Source organism: Xenopus tropicalis, chromosome 3, assembly GCF_000004195.4.
Source record: "Xenopus tropicalis strain Nigerian chromosome 3, UCB_Xtro_10.0, whole genome shotgun sequence".
Classification (NCBI taxonomy): Eukaryota; Metazoa; Chordata; class Amphibia; order Anura; family Pipidae; genus Xenopus; species Xenopus tropicalis.
In genome coordinates this window covers 51,467,508-51,486,403 of record NC_030679.2, presented here as the reverse complement: position 1 = coordinate 51,486,403, position 18,896 = coordinate 51,467,508, and the positions used below count along the sequence as shown (strand labels likewise).

The 18,896-nt window shown below is 37.2% G+C and overlaps 1 protein-coding gene across 1 annotated transcript in view; it reads right to left on the bottom strand.

Moving 5' to 3' along the window:
- Positions 1–2,546: 2,546 nt before the first annotated feature.
- LOC100490346 (dynein heavy chain 3, axonemal) overlaps positions 2,547–18,896 on the bottom strand; it is a 522,485-nt gene continuing 506,135 nt past the window's right edge. Inside the window, exons 73-79 of the mRNA XM_031898872.1 lie at positions 17,595–17,693; positions 13,291–13,473; positions 12,045–12,137; positions 7,269–7,448; positions 6,651–6,761; positions 5,603–5,660; positions 2,547–3,931 (exon numbers count right to left, since the gene is read on the bottom strand). Of these exons, the coding sequence (XP_031754732.1) occupies positions 3,786–3,931; positions 5,603–5,660; positions 6,651–6,761; positions 7,269–7,448; positions 12,045–12,137; positions 13,291–13,473; positions 17,595–17,693 (870 nt within the window). The 3' untranslated portion in view covers positions 2,547–3,785. The remainder of the gene's footprint in view (positions 3,932–5,602; positions 5,661–6,650; positions 6,762–7,268; positions 7,449–12,044; positions 12,138–13,290; positions 13,474–17,594; positions 17,694–18,896) is intronic.

Sequence of the window (18,896 nt, the reverse complement as noted above, 5' to 3'; positions counted from 1 at the left end):
ACAGGCACATAGCAGATAACAGATAAAACACTATTGTATTCCACAAAGTTTATCTGTTATCTGCTATATAACCTGTGCCTTTTCTCCTTTTTTCCAGCTTGAATGGCTGCCCCCGGGGCTACACAGCAGCTTATTATATAAATTATAGTAGTGTTACTGTAGCAAACACACCAGTTTTACCAGTGCAGGGCAACAGTGCATTATATTTTTATTACTTTAAAGCTCTTTCATTTTTTAGTGTTACTGTTCCTTTAAGGGTTATAATTTTAATTTGTAAAATATTTTTAAATAAACATTTTAATTGGTTATTATTTCATTGTTCCTTATCAAGTTATAAGCATTCCAAGGCCTCAATGGAATAAACCTCTTTAAAAAAATGACCTTGGAATATTAACAAATGTAGTATAAAATTGATATTCTTCAGCATGGATAATGCACTTTGCCTCCTACTGCTTCTGTTCCCTTTAAAGAATGAAAGTGCTAGTATGAGCTTTTAACACCGCAGACAGCAGATATAGGTCTGTTATCATTCAAACTTACTATCAGTAGGCAAAGTTTCTCTGCCAGACACAATAATTCATGTGCGTATATATACACAATTACAATATCTGGTGGAATGTGTTCAGTGTTCCAACAACAGATGGAAAAGAGTTGCCATAAAATATAATAACCTTTTACTATCACTCAAATAATGTCTTTCTGAGTCTTAAAAGGTCAGTAAACACAATCTGTGACAAGCCCTTTGCATTACAAAGTAATATACTGGCAGAAGCCTCTGCAAAGGAAATAAAATATGTATTTCAATTATGGTAGTTACATAAATTGTCAAGATGGAATTTCAAAATAAAATGTAAATTAATATTTGGCAAGAGGCACATTATGATGTTGGCACTCTAAAAAGACATGCATTTGCAAATGAGCCGTGATTGAATTAACTGAAGAACATCTAAATAAATAAGTGTGTTTGGAATTTACATTCCACAGTAAAGATGTGTTTCAACAGTTATTTCTATAAATGAGATTCTGCAGGTAATTTAAGTTGCAGCAATTGGAAACATTACATACTAGAAGACTTTATTTACTAAACTCTTGCAAACTTGTTCACTTGTTTTTGGAGAGATTTATTATTGTTAAAGTGCAACTAGTAGGCCTGCTGGGAAAACAGGAGAAGTCTCAGCCAGTTCCCATGTCAGTGTGCCATTTCGGTGAGCCCTTTTCTTTCTCAGTCTGTTGTTAAATCCAGCAGCACTCTTTTACTCTGGGTTTCAGGTCTACACTTGCACTGGACAAAATTAATCATTATAAAGTTGCATCTGTTGCCCAATTTTTCCAGGCAAAATACAATGCCTTTCTATTTGGGATGACAAATGTCATGATATGTCACTTATACAACAATGTTTTGCTTTACATAACAGTGCTTACATTGTTATTTAGTATGGATTGGCCCTGGCCAAGATTTCTCTACACAATGCATCACATGGCAGCTGCATAGTACATTGAAGGGATCATGACTCCTGATGTATGTACCATTTTAAAATGTCTATATGTTAGAAACAATTACCATGTAAATGGATAAAATAACAGCCATCAAGGCAATACAAATAAACCCAAAGGGCTCAAGAGCAGGTGGGTGGATAAGTAGCTGGATCATGATACGCTCAGCCATGCTTAAGGGGTAAGAAAACTGAAGGGTCACTGCTTTAGAAAAACATTATTGTAGGTTGTATTATTATTGAATTATTATTAAAATGTGGCCTGACTTTCCGGCAGCAGCATCTTTTGGATTGTTAAGTCCAGGAAGAGTTAAAGCAAAGAGATCACTTCTCTCCAAGTGCAAACACTTTCTACAAAATCTGCTTGCAAGGAGTGTAATAGAAGCATTTGCTGAGCCCTGTGTGTCAGGTTTTTGGCTATAAGCTAATACTGTGGTGGCAGTACAAGGGCAGATTTAATCTGCTGGTTCGGGTCCTTTAGACCAATTCGGCAGTTTATCTGCCTGTGTATGGGGCGCTCCGACTGATATATGGCCAAAAATATTGGCTAGATGTTGATTAGGCAGGTTTGATTTTTCTGTCCTCGCTCTGACTTCCTATATCCCCTTCACTGCAATGCAATCATTTGGCCCTAAGCAGGCCCTTCCTGCTCCCAAGCACGCTGAGAGAGGGATGATCTACCAATCCAGACAGTTACTCCTGTGCTGCCAGTTTGCTTTTATTTTCCTTGTAACTGCCCTTAGAAGCAATTACCAGGGAAAGGTTGAACATAATAAATAGACAGTATTTTGTGCATTTTCAGATGGTGCATATTGAATTTAGCTGAGCACACCACTTCTGAAGATAACTGAACTGTATTATATATAGCATTATTTATTTTATACATAGCATTATTTATTATTATATGTATCATTATTCTGTATTATATGTAAAAACCTAATATTAATAATAAGACAAGAAATCGAACAGGTTATGCCTTGAACTTGCAATGTTTAAATTTCCACTATAATTTGAAATGCAATTCTGTATCACAATAAACACTTGCACACAAAATAAGTTCAAAAATATTTAATTGAGTAAATACATATTCTACGCAGAGGTATTGTTTATAATATATTTATGTAGTATAAAAACATTTCCAAGGCTGTAAAATTAAGAGCAAAAAACACATGAAATCACACAAATTTGTGCATAAGTGTTCAGCAAAGAACTTTGAGTAAGTTAACATCAATGAACATGTTGGGTTTAGAACCATCCACTTTAATCCAACCCCTTGGATGTTGCTCTCAGTGGCCTCAAAGCAGGTGCTTATTTTTGAATTTCTGGTTAGGAGGCAAGTTTTGACTGCATAAAACCCAGTGTCATTGCCAAACAGAGCATTCTGTAGGCTTCCATTCCACATAGGGGCTATTAAATAGACAATTATAGCTCTCACTGACACCCCCAGGAACATTTTCCATGCTTGTGTTGCTCCCCAACACTTTTTCCATTTAAATGTGGCTCACGGGTATAAAAGGTTGGAGATCCTTGCCTTTAATGATCATTCAATAAGGAATTAGTCTGGGGACAGACTGAGCAGGGTGCAAAGGGACTTTGTCTGCACACACCCTACTCTTCCATATGTGAATGAGGCTCACAGACCCACAGAAAGGGAGGAAAGTGCCCTAGTCTTGTGAGCTTAAAATCTAGAATATTTCTTGAAAAGAGGTGTATTGTATTATAAGTGCAAATCAAAATATCAACTCCTTCATTTATAAAAATATATATGGGGTTATGTAATCCGTTGTAAAAAAAAAAAAAACAACAACATAGCAACCAGTCAGCAGCTATACCTGTTTAAAGGCAAACATCTTACTTATTTGGGGTTGGGTTACTGACAATAGGCAAACTTAGTGCCTTTTTTACATGGTTGGATTGACTGGTAATAAAATAATGGATGTATGTGAGCAAAGTTTAGGTGCTCTTGGGCGGCATGTTGCGCCTAAATTTGTGCACCCTTGGCCCAGGCCATTGTAACTTTGCCACAATTCTGGCCTGTTTGCACTGCTTCTTACACTTCTATTGCTGCGTGTTTTTTTTCTTTCTGTTGGCTTGAATAGGTCACTCCATGTCTGAGGTGGTGTAAAATAATGGCATAAATTAAAGTAATTAGGGATGAAAAGAAAACACCTTTCATGTATTGCATTGTACAACATAAAACCATGCTTAATACTCCACTTTATAAATATCCCATTTATTTTGCACCACTTGTTTCCAATTTAAATTATTTTGCACAACTTGATAAATAGGCCTTTAATAATCCAGCTGGCACAGGCATGCCACTCCTCTGTTCACCCAGTGATTGGGAGGTTCTTCAGTTGCTAAGGTAATTGATAATACATAATTGGTTGAATGTCCTGTTGTTGAAAGCTCTCCCCGACGAGCACTTGTTTTGTAAACTGAAAAGCAGAGAAAATAAAATATAAATCTTGGAAATACTGTATATACTAAATCTTACTAGTTCATTCACATGGATATTATGGTGTGTATTTACTAATGCACTATTTTTATATGACCCTCTGAGGCTGATAAGCAACGTGAAGCTACACATCCATGCCATACACACTAACACTTAGATGGATTTCTTGGAAATGAAATCCTTATAAGCACATTCTTTGTTTAATCTCATATTGACCTTAGTATAACAACCACTTTGAAATGTGTTTCAGTTTCACAAATACACATTTGGCTTGTGGACTAATGATTTACTCTCGAAAAATGCACACATATTATTAATGGCCATTCAGACGGCAACCTTTCAACTACTCTGAGCCTTACATTGTACCTCTCCCGTTAATTTTCAGGCTACCCCATGGGCAGATAGAGAGAAAGTACAATTCATCTGATAGGAATATATTGGCTACAAAAATCTAAAGATCTTTGTGTATTATCTCATAGGATACATCACCCCCAGTACTGTACTTACTGTAATGTAAGGTTGTTTACAGGAGCCAAGAGCTTTGTAAATATAATTGTGATGTGCACTTAATTGGCTATCATTTTTATTTTCTATCATCACATGTAACAAGTGTCTTGAATCACCAAGTAAATCCCATTAATCTCATTCTCGGTTAAGGCACATTACCTCTTTGAGCAGTTGCCTTAATTCTAATTACATTTCCACTAAGTGTGAAGAATTCTGGGGTTATTTCACATATCCTATGAATACAGACAATGGCTAAATGTTTTTTCATCAAATTAAGATGAAATAAATGATCATCCTTTGTTATTGGATGTACATACAAGTGCTCATTTATGACTAGTTATGATTATAGATTATGATTGGGGTTCAAGTATGATTCCCCATTAACTTTTTTTTTAACTTCTCTGCATACAGTTCCAATGAACAGCTGTGCTTATATTTAAATTAAACCACAGCTGGAGAGCTTTGTTTTAAATGAAGTGTTTTTAATGGCACCTGGCTGTTATTTCTATCTGATGTCAGACGAGGTATAGGGTGGATATTTTTGCCAAGCGGAAAAATGATTGATGAAAATTCCGCCCTACGCCTCCTACTTGTAGCAGAAATATGCGAGAGTTTGAAAGTCTTGTGGTGTTTATGTGTATTTCAGCTAAATGTGCGTGCACCCGAGCGTATTCCATTCATTCGGGTGCAGGCACATGTAGGAGGCATAGGGCGGTATTTTCAGTAAGCGCTTTTCCGCTTGCCGAAAATATCCGCCCTACGCCTCGTCTGGCATTAGCCTAAAGAGTTTATTTGCCGAATTAACCAAAAGATACCTAAGTTTTCAGTTTGCCCTTTCAAACAAATGCAAAGTACTTATTTAAATAAATGTAGAAATTGTGTAATTTACCCTTTAAACTATTAACACCACCTCTGATGAAGTCTCCAGAAGGGGATGAATTTCGCTATGTGTTTAGGGTTTGTACTTTATCCACCATGTACGCTTTACTGATTTCTGCTGTTTCTTGGAAGAATACATGTGAATGTTTTTTTTAGTCTAAATCTATATTCTACAAATAGTCATGTTTGCTATAAATGTGCGATGCTTGCTGGGATTGATGCAGAGGAAATTCCCTGTGATTTTATCATACATTCAATATCTTACCTGGGCAGTTATAATAAGATTCCACTTTTTCTACCCTCTCTCCAGGGATAAGCCAAATCTTGAACAGTGAGTAAAGGAATTGTATAGAAAGAAATAAAACAAGTAAGTGCTTGAGGAAAGGATAGAAAACATAAAGAAAATATAAGTGTGGATAAGAATTGAGAAGAATGTTGGGTGAAAAATAAATTCTGAAGGATAAGGGAAAGTGAGAGTAGACTTAAGTGAAAGAATTATGGAGAAGAGAGGGTATGAAGAATACAGGAAATACTTGCTTTTAGTAAGTAGACCCATAGTAAATAAAAATGTAAGAAGTGCCCTTCACATCAAAAACTTCCACGCAGCTGATGGGAGCCCTATGCTTGGAATTAACAGGGCCTCTATTCCCATGTATAGTGCCGGCCATGAATTTGCTTTCTTGTTTCCCCCTACATTCAGCAGAGTTTGTTTAGAACCCCATATGCTCATAAATGTCTGTCAGTGAAATATTTCATACCAAATTTCTTTGCATTTCAGATTATGGCATATCATGTAGACAAGCTAATATTCTACATATAGACCTATTTTGTTTAAATACAGGTGAAGCACTGGTTGCTGCAGATAGTGAGTTGGTGGCACATTTTTTTTGGCCCCTAGAAGCAGGGCAGTAAGCTGGTTTAAAAAAATTGACTATTTGTTAGGAAAATATTCTGTATCATTGCAGGGTTTATGCAAGTGGTTCTGCTACCCTTCATACAGTTTAGGTGATTTAATGTAGTTATAATTATATTACATTTTGTAATGTATTCTGCACGAAGTTAAAATCAGGATAACAAGTCTCTGACCTGCTGTAATTGAAAGCCACAGGTTGGATTCTGATTTAGAGCTCCCCGGTGTTGCAGAATGCAGAGGTCTGCTACATTCAAGCAGACACACAATTCAACAAAAATATGTATATTTAAACACATTGTTTAAGGCTCTAGAACAGAAGGATCTCATAATCCCATAGATATACGATATTAATTGGTTAAACAGATACCATACTGCTAAATTTCTTTAGAATGAAGGATACAATAGGCATGCTCTCATATAACACTTTGGGGAAGGATTCACCAATGACATGCTTCTCACGATCCCATCTTGCACCTTCCATGTACAGTCCAGAAATATAGATGCCATCACTCTGAAATAGATACATTATAAATCACTAGGCAACTTATTTTTCTTGACACAACCTCCCACTTCCTGTGCCAGAGGATCTTTAATATTGCCAGGCAGTGTGTTGCCAATAAAACATCAGCGTGGCATAGATCAGAAGGGAAGCGTACCATCTGTGACATCAGTACAATGGCATTTATTTCAGCAAAGTAGATTTTTGGAATACAGCTCTTAAAAGGTTCATCTCTAGCACCCATTGTTAATGATCATATGTATATAAACGGTTTTTGTCATGTGCCTAGTGTGAAATTGTTTCCTTTTTTAAAATAATGGCCGATATGCACAGAGGCTAAAAAGTAGGCCAATGCAGTGGGCCAAATCAGGCTGATCTAATGGTTAAGCCTCTGGCAAGCAACCATGCTGGAAGGAGAACTGAGTAGAGTTATTGGCGGCAGGCTGCATCCTCTTTTAACATGATATTTTTTGGTTGGCTGAGCAGATTATATATTTCTAATCAAGAAAATATATTTACCGGAGAATCAACAATTTCTGTAGGGCTCTCCTGCTCAGTCACATGAAAGCAGAGTCCCAGCAAGTCTATTGGGGTTTTATATTTTCGGGCATAGTTTTGCAGAGCTCCAGTCAGAAAAGATTGGGTAAAATAAAACCCTGAAATCCAAAACACTTTTGGGGTTCCCTGTTCGATCCATTCCTGAAATGGAAAGACAACAGCAATATGAATTATGCATTTACAGCTAATCTTTTGATATGTTATTCCATATCTTTTTATTTTTAAGTTGTGGAATTATGGGGGATCATTGTATAATAGTGCTAGAGCATTAAGGGGTACAAAATCGCTCACCCCCTGGTGCCCATTCATGAAGCACTTCTGACCTCTGCAAGGTGCCATATGGCAGGCCATAAGTGCATCTGTGCAGCACTATCTAACACAGTATGGTACAAGCATGACGTACGAGTCTGGGTATGGGTAGGGGAACCACATACAGACCTACAGTACATAAATACACAGCTGCTAAGAAGAAATACATGTTGGCTTGTTCCTAGATTTTGTGCTTTGCACCATACACCAGGAGTGATAAATGGCCACTATATAGGGCTGGAACTAGGGTTAGACAGAAGAGGCACCTGCTTAGGTTGCAATGGTGGGAAGGGTGCTAGGCAGGTACCGCTTCTGCCTACCCCTAGTATGGGATATCATACTCCCACTGCTGCTGGTCAGCTACCCCCCCTCAGATGTCTTTGTGTGTGTGGGCTTGTACACTTGGGGGTGGGGGGAGAATGCAGGCTAGGGGGCGAGGTGGCTGCCCACCTCTGCCATTATGCACTTCTTGCAATTTTAAAAAACCCAGGCTTGCTCAAGTTAAACAATTACTGTGGACATTCAGTCTCTTCTGTGTGTCACACAGCTCCCTTACCTCAAATACCTGGAAAATGTATAAGCAAGAGTGTGTTTAGAGGAGTCATTACTAGCTAGTTTGATGGAATTGTGAGTTATTTTAACTTTCAAGTACTTTAAAATGTCATAATTATTACTGGAAGAAATAAACTGTGTTCATGCTCAGAGGCTGGTTCCAAAAAACGTAAATAAGAGTTCACTGCTACATTTAGGTTTTTAGAAATGTTAGTATTTTTTTATTGTTAAAGATGATGGTGTGGTAGGTTAGGGGGTGGAGGAGGTGCACCTGTGAGTCTCGACTGGGGTGAGGGACTATTTAGGTGGCAGCCCCAGTGGGCCCCAGACACCCCAGTCTGACGGGGTGTATTTATTAATATTGGAGAAATAGGGTTGCATGTATTAACATCACTGGTGATGTTACCCATAGCAACCAATCAGATCTTTGCATTCGTTTCTAACTTGTAGGTGACCGTTTAAATCTAATTTCTGATTGGTTGCTCTGGGCAACATCACCAGTGATATTAATACATTAGTCCCTATGTCTCACTGTAAATGCTGTATGTGATGCAGCCAAGCTAAGAAAACACCCTAACACTACAAAACTGAAAGCACTCTCATGCAGCAGTTTAAGTATACTAGGAGCTTAAAAAAGCGCATTAAAAAAAACCTAACCACCCAATGATAGGATCACATCAAAATATTTTGCACCACTTTGCATGAAAATGTATGAAAGCTAAATTTTACTTATTAAAAATGCACATTTTCCCATAACAAAAATACAATCATATTCCATCAGTATGGCAGATACTACTGTATATATTGGTAACCTATAACCACTAATAAGCAGTTAGGTTGGTACCTGCAGGCAGCCTGATGCGGCTGTACTTGTAGCTGCATGCTATGAAGGCTCGGCCAGGGATGCAAGTCATGTATCAACACAGTACAATGGAAATCTGAGCTAATACACTGCTTCCATTTCCTACTGGTTCTTATCTGTTACAGAGTTTCAAAGGGAAAAAGTCTGCACTAGAGGCATTATTAGATACTACACCTCTCACACTTTATAAGAAATGATTATGGTAGCCCTCTAACAAGCATACCTGACATTTCTCTTCCTAACCATTTTGAGTAACACATTTATCTGACATATAGAGGAATGAAACATAGAATCTGCTATCAGAAAATAGCTTACTGACTTATCTAGTCTACCAGTTCACTTGCTGTCTGAAGAGAATCAGGCTTAATTAATGCTTGATTTTATCAGGGAAACGGGGCGGTCACATTTTAAAGGAGCAGTTAACGTAAAAGAGTAAAACAAAATCTTAAACCAACAGAAGCCTTATCCATAAACCAATAACACTGAAATTGTTGAAAATGATGCAAATCTGTAAATATATAACCACCAAGTATAAAAAATCAGTACAATTTGCCGTGTTTAAATCACAGTGCAACATCCCTTCCCAGAATTGCATTTAAACCGTGCTTTCCAGATATCAGAAGTGCAAAGTTAACTAGTAAACAGAGTGTAAACAGTGCAACTTGTACTTATGATATAGGGAGCAGCATAGTGACAGGACATTGGCTTAAGGTCCCCATACACGAGGCGATTTCACTTGTTGTGCGACGAACGATTATATCGACAAACGATCGTATGGCGATCGGGTTTCCATACGATATGCCATCCACGGGCAACGATAATTTATAAGTACGATCGTACATCTACGTACGATCCAATGTCGTGGCGGAAGCGGTATTTATTTATGTTCGTTGACTTCCGCTGCTGGCAATCCTTGACATGCGCAGAGAACAATCGTTCGAAGACAAATGTCTGACATTCACACCAACTGGCAGATTTTATCGTTAAACGGCTAAAATTTTTAAACCTGGCCGAACGATTTTGGGGACGATAATGTTGGGTCGATTAGTGGGCCGACGATCGTTCGCACACCATCAACTATACGATAACTTAACAATAGTATCGGATCGTTCAGGAATCGGTTGTTTGACAGTAAAAAATTGGCCCGTGCCTTTACACTTACATGCCCTTCAATTAGTTCTCAATAGTGGGGATATGTATGCTCCAAGAAATATGTTGCTAAACAGAAAATAGGTTTTCTTTTTTTAGAGAATCTGGCTGCTGTGGCCTGGAGAGTTTTGGAAAGAATGGGTGGGGCAGACACTCTGTTCCACTGGTCTATCTCACGCATTGGAGCAAAAGGCTGTCCTGTGGGAAGGTATTTAATTGTAGTGAAAAATGTTAGGAAAGGCTCTCTGAGCAGGACACAGAGCAGGAATGATACCTGCCTGTATATGGAAGTTCCAGGGGGCTGGGGATGCTGCCTGCCACTGCTAGGAGCAGAGGGAACTACCGACTGACAGAGAGAAAAGAAACTGAGAGTAAAGCCAAAAGGCAAAAGTTTTGTGTGTTTGTGTAGTCCACATGAGCGCCAGAGGGCAGGAGTTATTTTTATGATTTGTGTCTTTCATCCCTGCGTTTCAATAAAATGCCTTAACATGAAGAAAGTGCCTGCAAACTTACAATACCCTTTAGCATAATTCAGAACTCCTATAGTATAACAACAATATTGTTGGAAGTGAACAGAATGGAATCCCGCATAAAAGTGATGGTGGAATACAAACCCTAAACAAGTGCTTGTTGTCAACAGAATGCTGAGCTGATTCCTGGATTCACTACATACTAAGATTCTACTCGTATGAGTGGGAGCAGTCATAGTTACTCTGATAAGTTTTGTCAAGATGGTAATAAATAAGTGGCCTCTGTAGACTAATTTACCATTAAAAATGGTAGCTTGCTTGCTTGGCTGTACTCAGCCATGTATTACAGTAACCCATAATGTCCCTTTAACTGAACTAATATCTATCACTGCAGATTATGGATCTTTTCCTCATGCAGTGGGTGCTTAGAAATATAATATTTACTGTCTTTTTACAGTTTATGCTGACATTTATGGAGAAAATGTTTATTTCAAACCACAAAGCCTAACTGGCAATTTTCATATAGAAATAATGCTTTTATTTTTCTTGTACGCCAGATAAAAAGTAATGGCTTCTTAAGGTTTTCTTGACCCAATGAGATATTGTAACTCATAAATATAGCCTTTTGTAGCACTGAAATACAGACATGCACAAAAGAAGGATGCAATGATCTTTTTTTAAAAGTAGTGCCTTCTGCCGCGAGTAAAATAATATATCATTTGTTATGTTTCCTTATTTTTAAAGTATAGTTATTAGGGACTAGGCAGTTACAGTGACAAAGGCTCTTCCCAAGTGCCAGCAATACTGGCACTGAATGGGTTAGGCTTCCCTTCCCAGGTAGCATCTGGCTTAGCTCAGCTCATGAAAAGTAGGAACAGCACAGTTTGAAGTGGGATTTAGATGACTCACACCACAGTAAACTTGTAATTTACTACTGCTCCTGAGAAGATTGTTGCTTTCTGTCACTCACCATCCCCTGGCAGCCTTCTATAGAAAGGTTTGATGTGTAAACACTGTATTAAATTATTGCCCACACAGATCTGATATCCAAAACCAAATAATGTCTCACTACTGTAAAGCTGACTGCAAACATTACCCATCAGAGCAATTGTACCAGACATAAATCTTCTACAATGAGGGTGTTTTAAGTTGTTGCCACAGGGATTCTTCCTGCACAGAGGAGAGTTTATGCACCAGAGGTAATGCGGATTTTGGATGTTGGATGAAAAGGTAAAGATGATTAATCATAAAGTGTACTGGTTATGCAAATCTAAGTACAACTGCAGCAAAAGCAAGCATATCTACATCTGGCCAACTCCTCTCACAGTGGAAACGCTTGTTAGCACAGATATGGGTGCAACTGGACTGCTTTATTAGTTATTGCTCTGATCTTACCTTAAAGAAATTCAGTCTGAGTAAAAGGTCGGTGATATATCCTCCTAAAGGTTTCAAGGAAGGGTAAGACTTAGCCGACCATAGAGCAGGAACCTAATTGCAAAGCAAATATAGAAACATCACAAACAGAGAGTATACAGATGATCTGTATGTTTGAGAGCCAACAGTGTCAGTCACACCTTATGGCTTGTGCAGGCCTGGAGGGGGTTTCATACTAGCCCTGAAATTTCAAGTACACAGAGACCCAAACTGCTCCGGGAGCCCAATAACTAGTGACTCTCTATGGCATCTTACAGCAGCCCCTCTGGTATTTGCCAGAATCCACAGATTGCCAGTCTGGGCTTACATTTATGTACCAAAGCAGTGTCAGATGTATGCAATAATGTGTATACCCAGGATAGCCTAAGTCCTCTGATGTAAGCTGTGTTATGCTGCAAAAAACATAGCAATGAGTTTGCTGTGTTAAGCTGCATTAAATGTGGTGCCAGAGCTTTATACATTCATGTTTAATCCCTTAATATGCTTGCCAAATGGAAAAATTAAGAGGTGAATGTATATATCTATCTATAATATTACTGGCTCAACATGCAGCTCTAGCCTTTCTAAAGTCACCTTTATCTCCTTGCTGGGTTAGTCATAAACTCCCACAGGTCTCCTATTAGGCTAATAGCACACAGATTGTTTTCTCCAATAGCGTATATATGTCACTAAGCATCATAAAGGCACTGATAACTATCTAGACATTCTAAAATGCATTAAACTATTTCATTTGATTTTGTTACAATTATTAGATTACAATTACATATTTTATAGTATATGTTACCAAATGCCAGCTATAGTTGCTTTTAAGGAAACTCCACTTGTGAGTGGAAAGTACAGTATTTGAAGCACATTGTTTTATAAATAGCTTGCAAAGTATTTCACATAACCCCAGTTAAGACCCTTTTGACTAAAAGGATTCTTTCAGAAGAATTTCTTTTGAATCTATATACCTAAATAAGAAGAAGAGATCATTTGATTCAGAAGCAGGTAACAATATGAGCCTAAAACAAAATTATCCAACTCAGCTGATCTCGGGAGAATGAGAAATGAGGAAACCAAAGTGTGAAAAAAAGGATTCCTGGATTTGCCGAGACAGAAAGATGAGTAATGAGATCCCTAATGCACTATGACAGCGATTGCATATTAATCTCCATGGACGAGCCACATTGTGAGCTACTCTTACTAAAGCTTGCAAATGACTTACTTTACCAACAATCATGCTGCTGAACAAATCATCAAGCTCATTTGACATCACAGTTAGGCCAGAAATGGCTTTGTTTAAATCTTGCAGGCTCATTCGAATGGTAGAGGTCAAGCGATTAAATCTCAATAACTCATGAACCAGCACTGTGTTCATAGATTCAGTGTATTGTGTGGGATATTGGGTCTGAAAGATAAAAAAAAAAAGTTTCAAATGTTTAAGCATTGCCTTACATTATCTAAATATAGAAAGTTAGAGCCACCAAACACAACACTAGCTTCTGGTCATTAAGTTTTTTATGTATTGCAGTTTGTACCTAAAGATAGAATGACCCAATTTAATAACATATATGCTAAATTGCACAAATACAGTTGCCAATAGTAACCAATCAACAATTAGCTTTGAGAAGTTTCTACAAGTAAGTAACTTAAAGGATAACTATATCCCCGGGCGCATAAAGCCCCCTTAGCTATCACTGCCTAGACCCACCTCACCTCTTCCCTATTGCATAGTTTTTAAGTTTAATGTGTGTCACCATCGCTAACCCCTACCTAATATTGCAGAGAAGCGCAGCTGCATACCTGCCCGACCTCTCCTTACAGACTGAAGAAACTTTGGGCCTCTCAGCCGACACCTATCCTGCTTGCGCATGTGCAGTTGAAGAGGATTTCCTGCTACCTCCAACTGTGCATGCGTAAGCATGTTCGTATCGGCGGAGAGACCCAAAGTGTCTTCCGTCTGTAAGAAGATGTCAGCCAGGTATGCGGCTGCACTTAGCTAGCTGTTAGGGACTGACATTAAACCTAAAAACAGTGCAATAAGGAGAGTTGAGGGGTGTCTAGGCAGTGATAGCTATTGGTGCTTGTTGCACCCATGGGGTATAGTTCTCATTTAAAGCAAAAATCTGACTGTTAGGGGCAACTGCACTGGCGCAATTTAGCATCTATGATGATTACTTTTCACTTATCTCTCAAATACACATTTTGATCAAGCTTTATGGCTACAGTATATACTCGAGTATAAGCCGATCCGAATATAAACCGAGGTACCTAATTTTACCTAAAAAAACTGGAAAAACTTATTGACTCAAGTATAAGCCTAGGGTGGGAAATGCAGCCGCTACTGCTAAGTTTCAATAATCAAATAAATAATAAAAGAACACTCAGCGTGACCCCCTGTGAACTCTTCATAAATATATCATATTGGCAGCTGCAGATTTTATAAAATACATTTGTGCTGGATCTTTTTGAGCTAGATAGATGATAGATCATTTCAGTTTTAAATAATATTATAATATTTCAGCCAAAGAAGCAGATCTGGCTGTGTATAGCCGCCATACGATGTTTCCAATAACTGTTTTTACCAGGTATGGGACCCTGAACAATAAACCATGACCTATGCTAGATGTAATACATATAAATGACAAAGCAGCTGAAATGAACATAACTTATTCAAGTAGCAGGTCTTTACCCTGTAATTTACATTTATAGAATATAAGTCATTAGGTCAGATCTCAGTGTTTTACAACATATTTGTCTTGACAGTAGTACATCCAAAACCTTACTAGGATTCTCAGAATGGCTGGCTGTTCTAGTTAGTGTTAATGTTTTATGTGTTTCAGTGGCAACTAGTGCTAAACACTTCTCCCAACAAATTGTAACCCATCTGCACTTATTGTTGCTGTTTTATATTTCTGCATACAGCAGTCTAGTGGAAATAGCAACCTTTGAGTTTTGGTGATTTCCAGTCTTAACCGAATAGGAAGAAGCTGTATATACTGCATTTTGTTACATAAAAGCGGCTGCGTAACGCAACCCACCAAAGCTAGTGTCTAACTGAAATCTTGACTCAACACAAAACATACTGTGCATAAGTGCATAAGCATTAAAGAATGCAAACGTTGTGCCTCTTCAGAGAGCACTTCTTCCCTGTGTCTGGTTGCACATTGCACCTAGTGCCAGATTAAAAAATCCAGCATGAGGTGCAGAATACAGCATTGTTTGCAGTAAATTTAGATAATTTAAGACAAATATAAATATTTTTTTTTAAAAAGGGATACATTTTGTGGCAAGGCATTGATGACTATGACAGAATTACATACTAATTGGGATCATTTCCTGTAGACAGTGAGTAAAAGTCTGAAACAATGACCCACAACTGGCAAATTACATAAATATAATTAGTCAACTAGAAATGGGCTAATTGTAAAAACAGGAGAAAATTAATGCAACCCTGAGACTAGAAAAACAAGTTACAGTATCTGTCATAAAATGCTTGACATACAAAGAAAAAGTTAAGTTTACGGTTAAAACAAAACCAGTTTTCAATAATCTGCTGTTACAAAAGCTTAGGTTCCTCTTCTAAAGGGCATGCTAGAGCAAATATAAAGCAGTAAGTGCTGGCTCCCACTACATCCTGCTCTTTTAAAAGTGGTTAAAGCATGACACCTTTACATTTGTCATTTACCAAGTATATTTTAGGGTTCTCTCTGTACCCTCTACCTTCCCTGCATTATAACATTAGGGAAATTTTGCACAGTTGGAAGAAATTGGAATGAATGCCCAAACCACAACCATGCCATGCACATGGTGATACAGATTTAATGTATGCAACATTAATAATACCCACACGCATTGTGCCTGTGTAACTGAACAGACTGAGCATGGAAAGCTGCAAAATGTTGAGGTGATATTCAGCAGATACAGTGCTTTTCCCTACTATACCTAAATGTATCTTGTGAAAAAAGATGGCAGGTTATGCCTTCCAAGGAAAGTTTTGAAATATGGTAATTTGATTTTTCCAACCAATTGTGTGAAAGGATTTGAAACAATAACCATTGTCACATTTATTTTTGGATAGCATGAAGTCCGTGCATTTTATGGCTGGTAGGACCTCAGACAATGGTCTCAGGAGATAAGAACCAGACAAATAGATTGTCAAGCAGACAAGAGGTCAGACTATTTTGTACTGGTTCATAATAATGATTCATGTAAGACAATATGTTACTTTAACAGAATGTCACCGAACAGGCAATGATAACTGATAAGACTTAGACTAAAGCTCTGCTTTTTTTTTTTTAAAGGCAAATCAAACACAGCGTGCCTCTGAACAGAATATTAATAACAGTAAATATAAGATGGGATTAAAGAATGCCTGCACCTTTGATAGTAAATACTTTGAGGCCTGACACACACCGGGTGTTTTGACCACCACTTTGTTCAATTTTTAGGGAGACCCAAGGTGGTCAAGATGCTTGTCCTGTTTGCAAGCAGTTACCATCCAAATAAATGAAAACACAGTTGCCTGTGATAGATGTTGGAGCTACAGTTCTGCATGGGTTTAGGTATCCATGGGTACAGATCTGGGGTAATAGAAGGCACCATGGGCAAAGTAAAAATGACCAAAACAAGATATATAGGGGAAATCGCCAGCCAAAGGGGGTGGAAAAACACAAAAGAGCCCTGTGCAGAAATGTAAACAAAGGACACAAACAGTCATGGCCGAGCTCAATTTGAAGAGGCAACATGTGTGCTGCAATGTTATGGCAAGAACGGTACAAACGGTGATGTACAAGCTCAATTTCAAGTGTCAATATGTGTGGGTAGGCACGTGCACACAAGGATACAAAAGGGTTATAATGAAAGTGATGACATCTCTAAGCTCTGTTTCTAAGGATATATTCTATAGGTTATTCATGGCTCATATATATTTATACATACAGTATATATTCATATACACAGTATATATGATAATAACTTATGATAATGTTCATCTGGTATAACTGAATGTACACAACAGAAACTTTTTATCCTAGGGGTATTCTGATATTTTAATAATGGTTTTCTAGATAAGGGGTTATCTGGGTTTTCTGGATAAAGGGGGTAGCCCTTAAAGTTTAGCATAATGCCTCAAGGCTACTATACATATAAACGTTAAACATGAGAATTAATGTTAAGAATGTTACACGTTATTTTCTTATTATTACAAAAAACTAATGAAAAACTTTTTTGAAACATTTTTTTGTTTAAATAGGATAATATGAAAAAATTGTATTCCTGTATTTCAGAGTATTTTTGGATAATAAGGGCCCATAGCTAGACCTGCTAAAATTTAACAAGCTTACTTTTTCTATTTTTACAATAACTACTAGGAAACTTGATTTTATTTTTACCAGACATCTGTGCTGTGAAAGTTACCAGATAGAAATGAATGAACTAGATAATATCAAGCAAATGGAACTAAAAATAATATTTCTCTAGAGTAATGCTTCAGTCAAACATCACAGAAATAAGATATATGACTCTTACCATGACTTCCTCTACATTAAAATCTGCCGGTATTTTTGACAGGATGTCAGCTGTAAGTTCTTGGACAATTTCAGATGATGATTTTCCGACTCCACTTGTCTAGACAGTAGATAGATGACATTACTTGCACAAAGATAATATTATGTAAGAAGCTCAACTGAAACAATGTGCCTGAGAAACAGATTTCTCTATAAATTACCGTATTAATACATTAAAGAAGATTGACTCTTCACATAGGACCTGGATTGTCACAGTGTGTGTCATTCTTATTTTCAGAGAGAAAAAAAATATATAATATAATATAAAAATATCAACCCCATTCACATCCCTGTTCATTTCTTACTTATTTGAGAATTATATGAATAATTAATAATAATATTATAGCATAGGTCTTATATAGCCTTCTTTATTATTGTTCACCTTTGTTCTCTTATTTCTAGAGACAGAATAGAACTGTGAACAATCACTAGAGACTAGAGGGGAACACCACTGTTTAGCATTTGTTTTATGCTTTGGAAGGGGTGCCAGGTTTTACTCCTATGTGGTACCAGTAAAGTTACTATTTTCCATATATGGCAGAACTGCCCAAGTAACAAGCAGATTCTGGTCACACACATTTATTTTGATAAACGTATAATGAGCAAAATAGAGTTAATAAAACAGACTCAATTATCCTATAAAGGCACCAGACACCCCTGGCTAAATTCAACCTACCAATCACATAAAAAAAAATTTCAACAAAGAATGTCATTTTGAGAATACTTTTGTATCATTGATATTACTGTGTTAACACTGGTTTTTTTTTTTTTTTTAAATTCCAAAAGGAAAAAAATATATTAGTGCTGAACTGACTGTACACATTAGTGCTGTTCCAAAATTGGTACCCCCATTTGATTTGACATTAGCTTGGTATATCTTTAACTGAAAATGTAATTGCAAATTTGACAGATAACCTGCTGGGCAAGGCACAAAAACTAAGGAAAAACTTACTAGGAAAACTCTGCAGCTCTCTTAATGCATAGTTACTATGGATTCAAGGAATATGGCTTCACATAAGAATATATATATATATATATATATAACTACAACTTAGCAATTCAGATACATGGTATAGGATCTACAGGTATAGGATCTATTATCAGAAATGCTTGGGGCCTGGATTTTTTCTTATAAGATATATTTCCCTAATTTGGATCACCAACATGAAATTAACCCAATAGAATTGTTTTGTAACCAACAAGGATTTCGGGTTAGTTAGAAACAACTACAAGGTACAATTTTATTATTAAAGAGAAAAAGGAA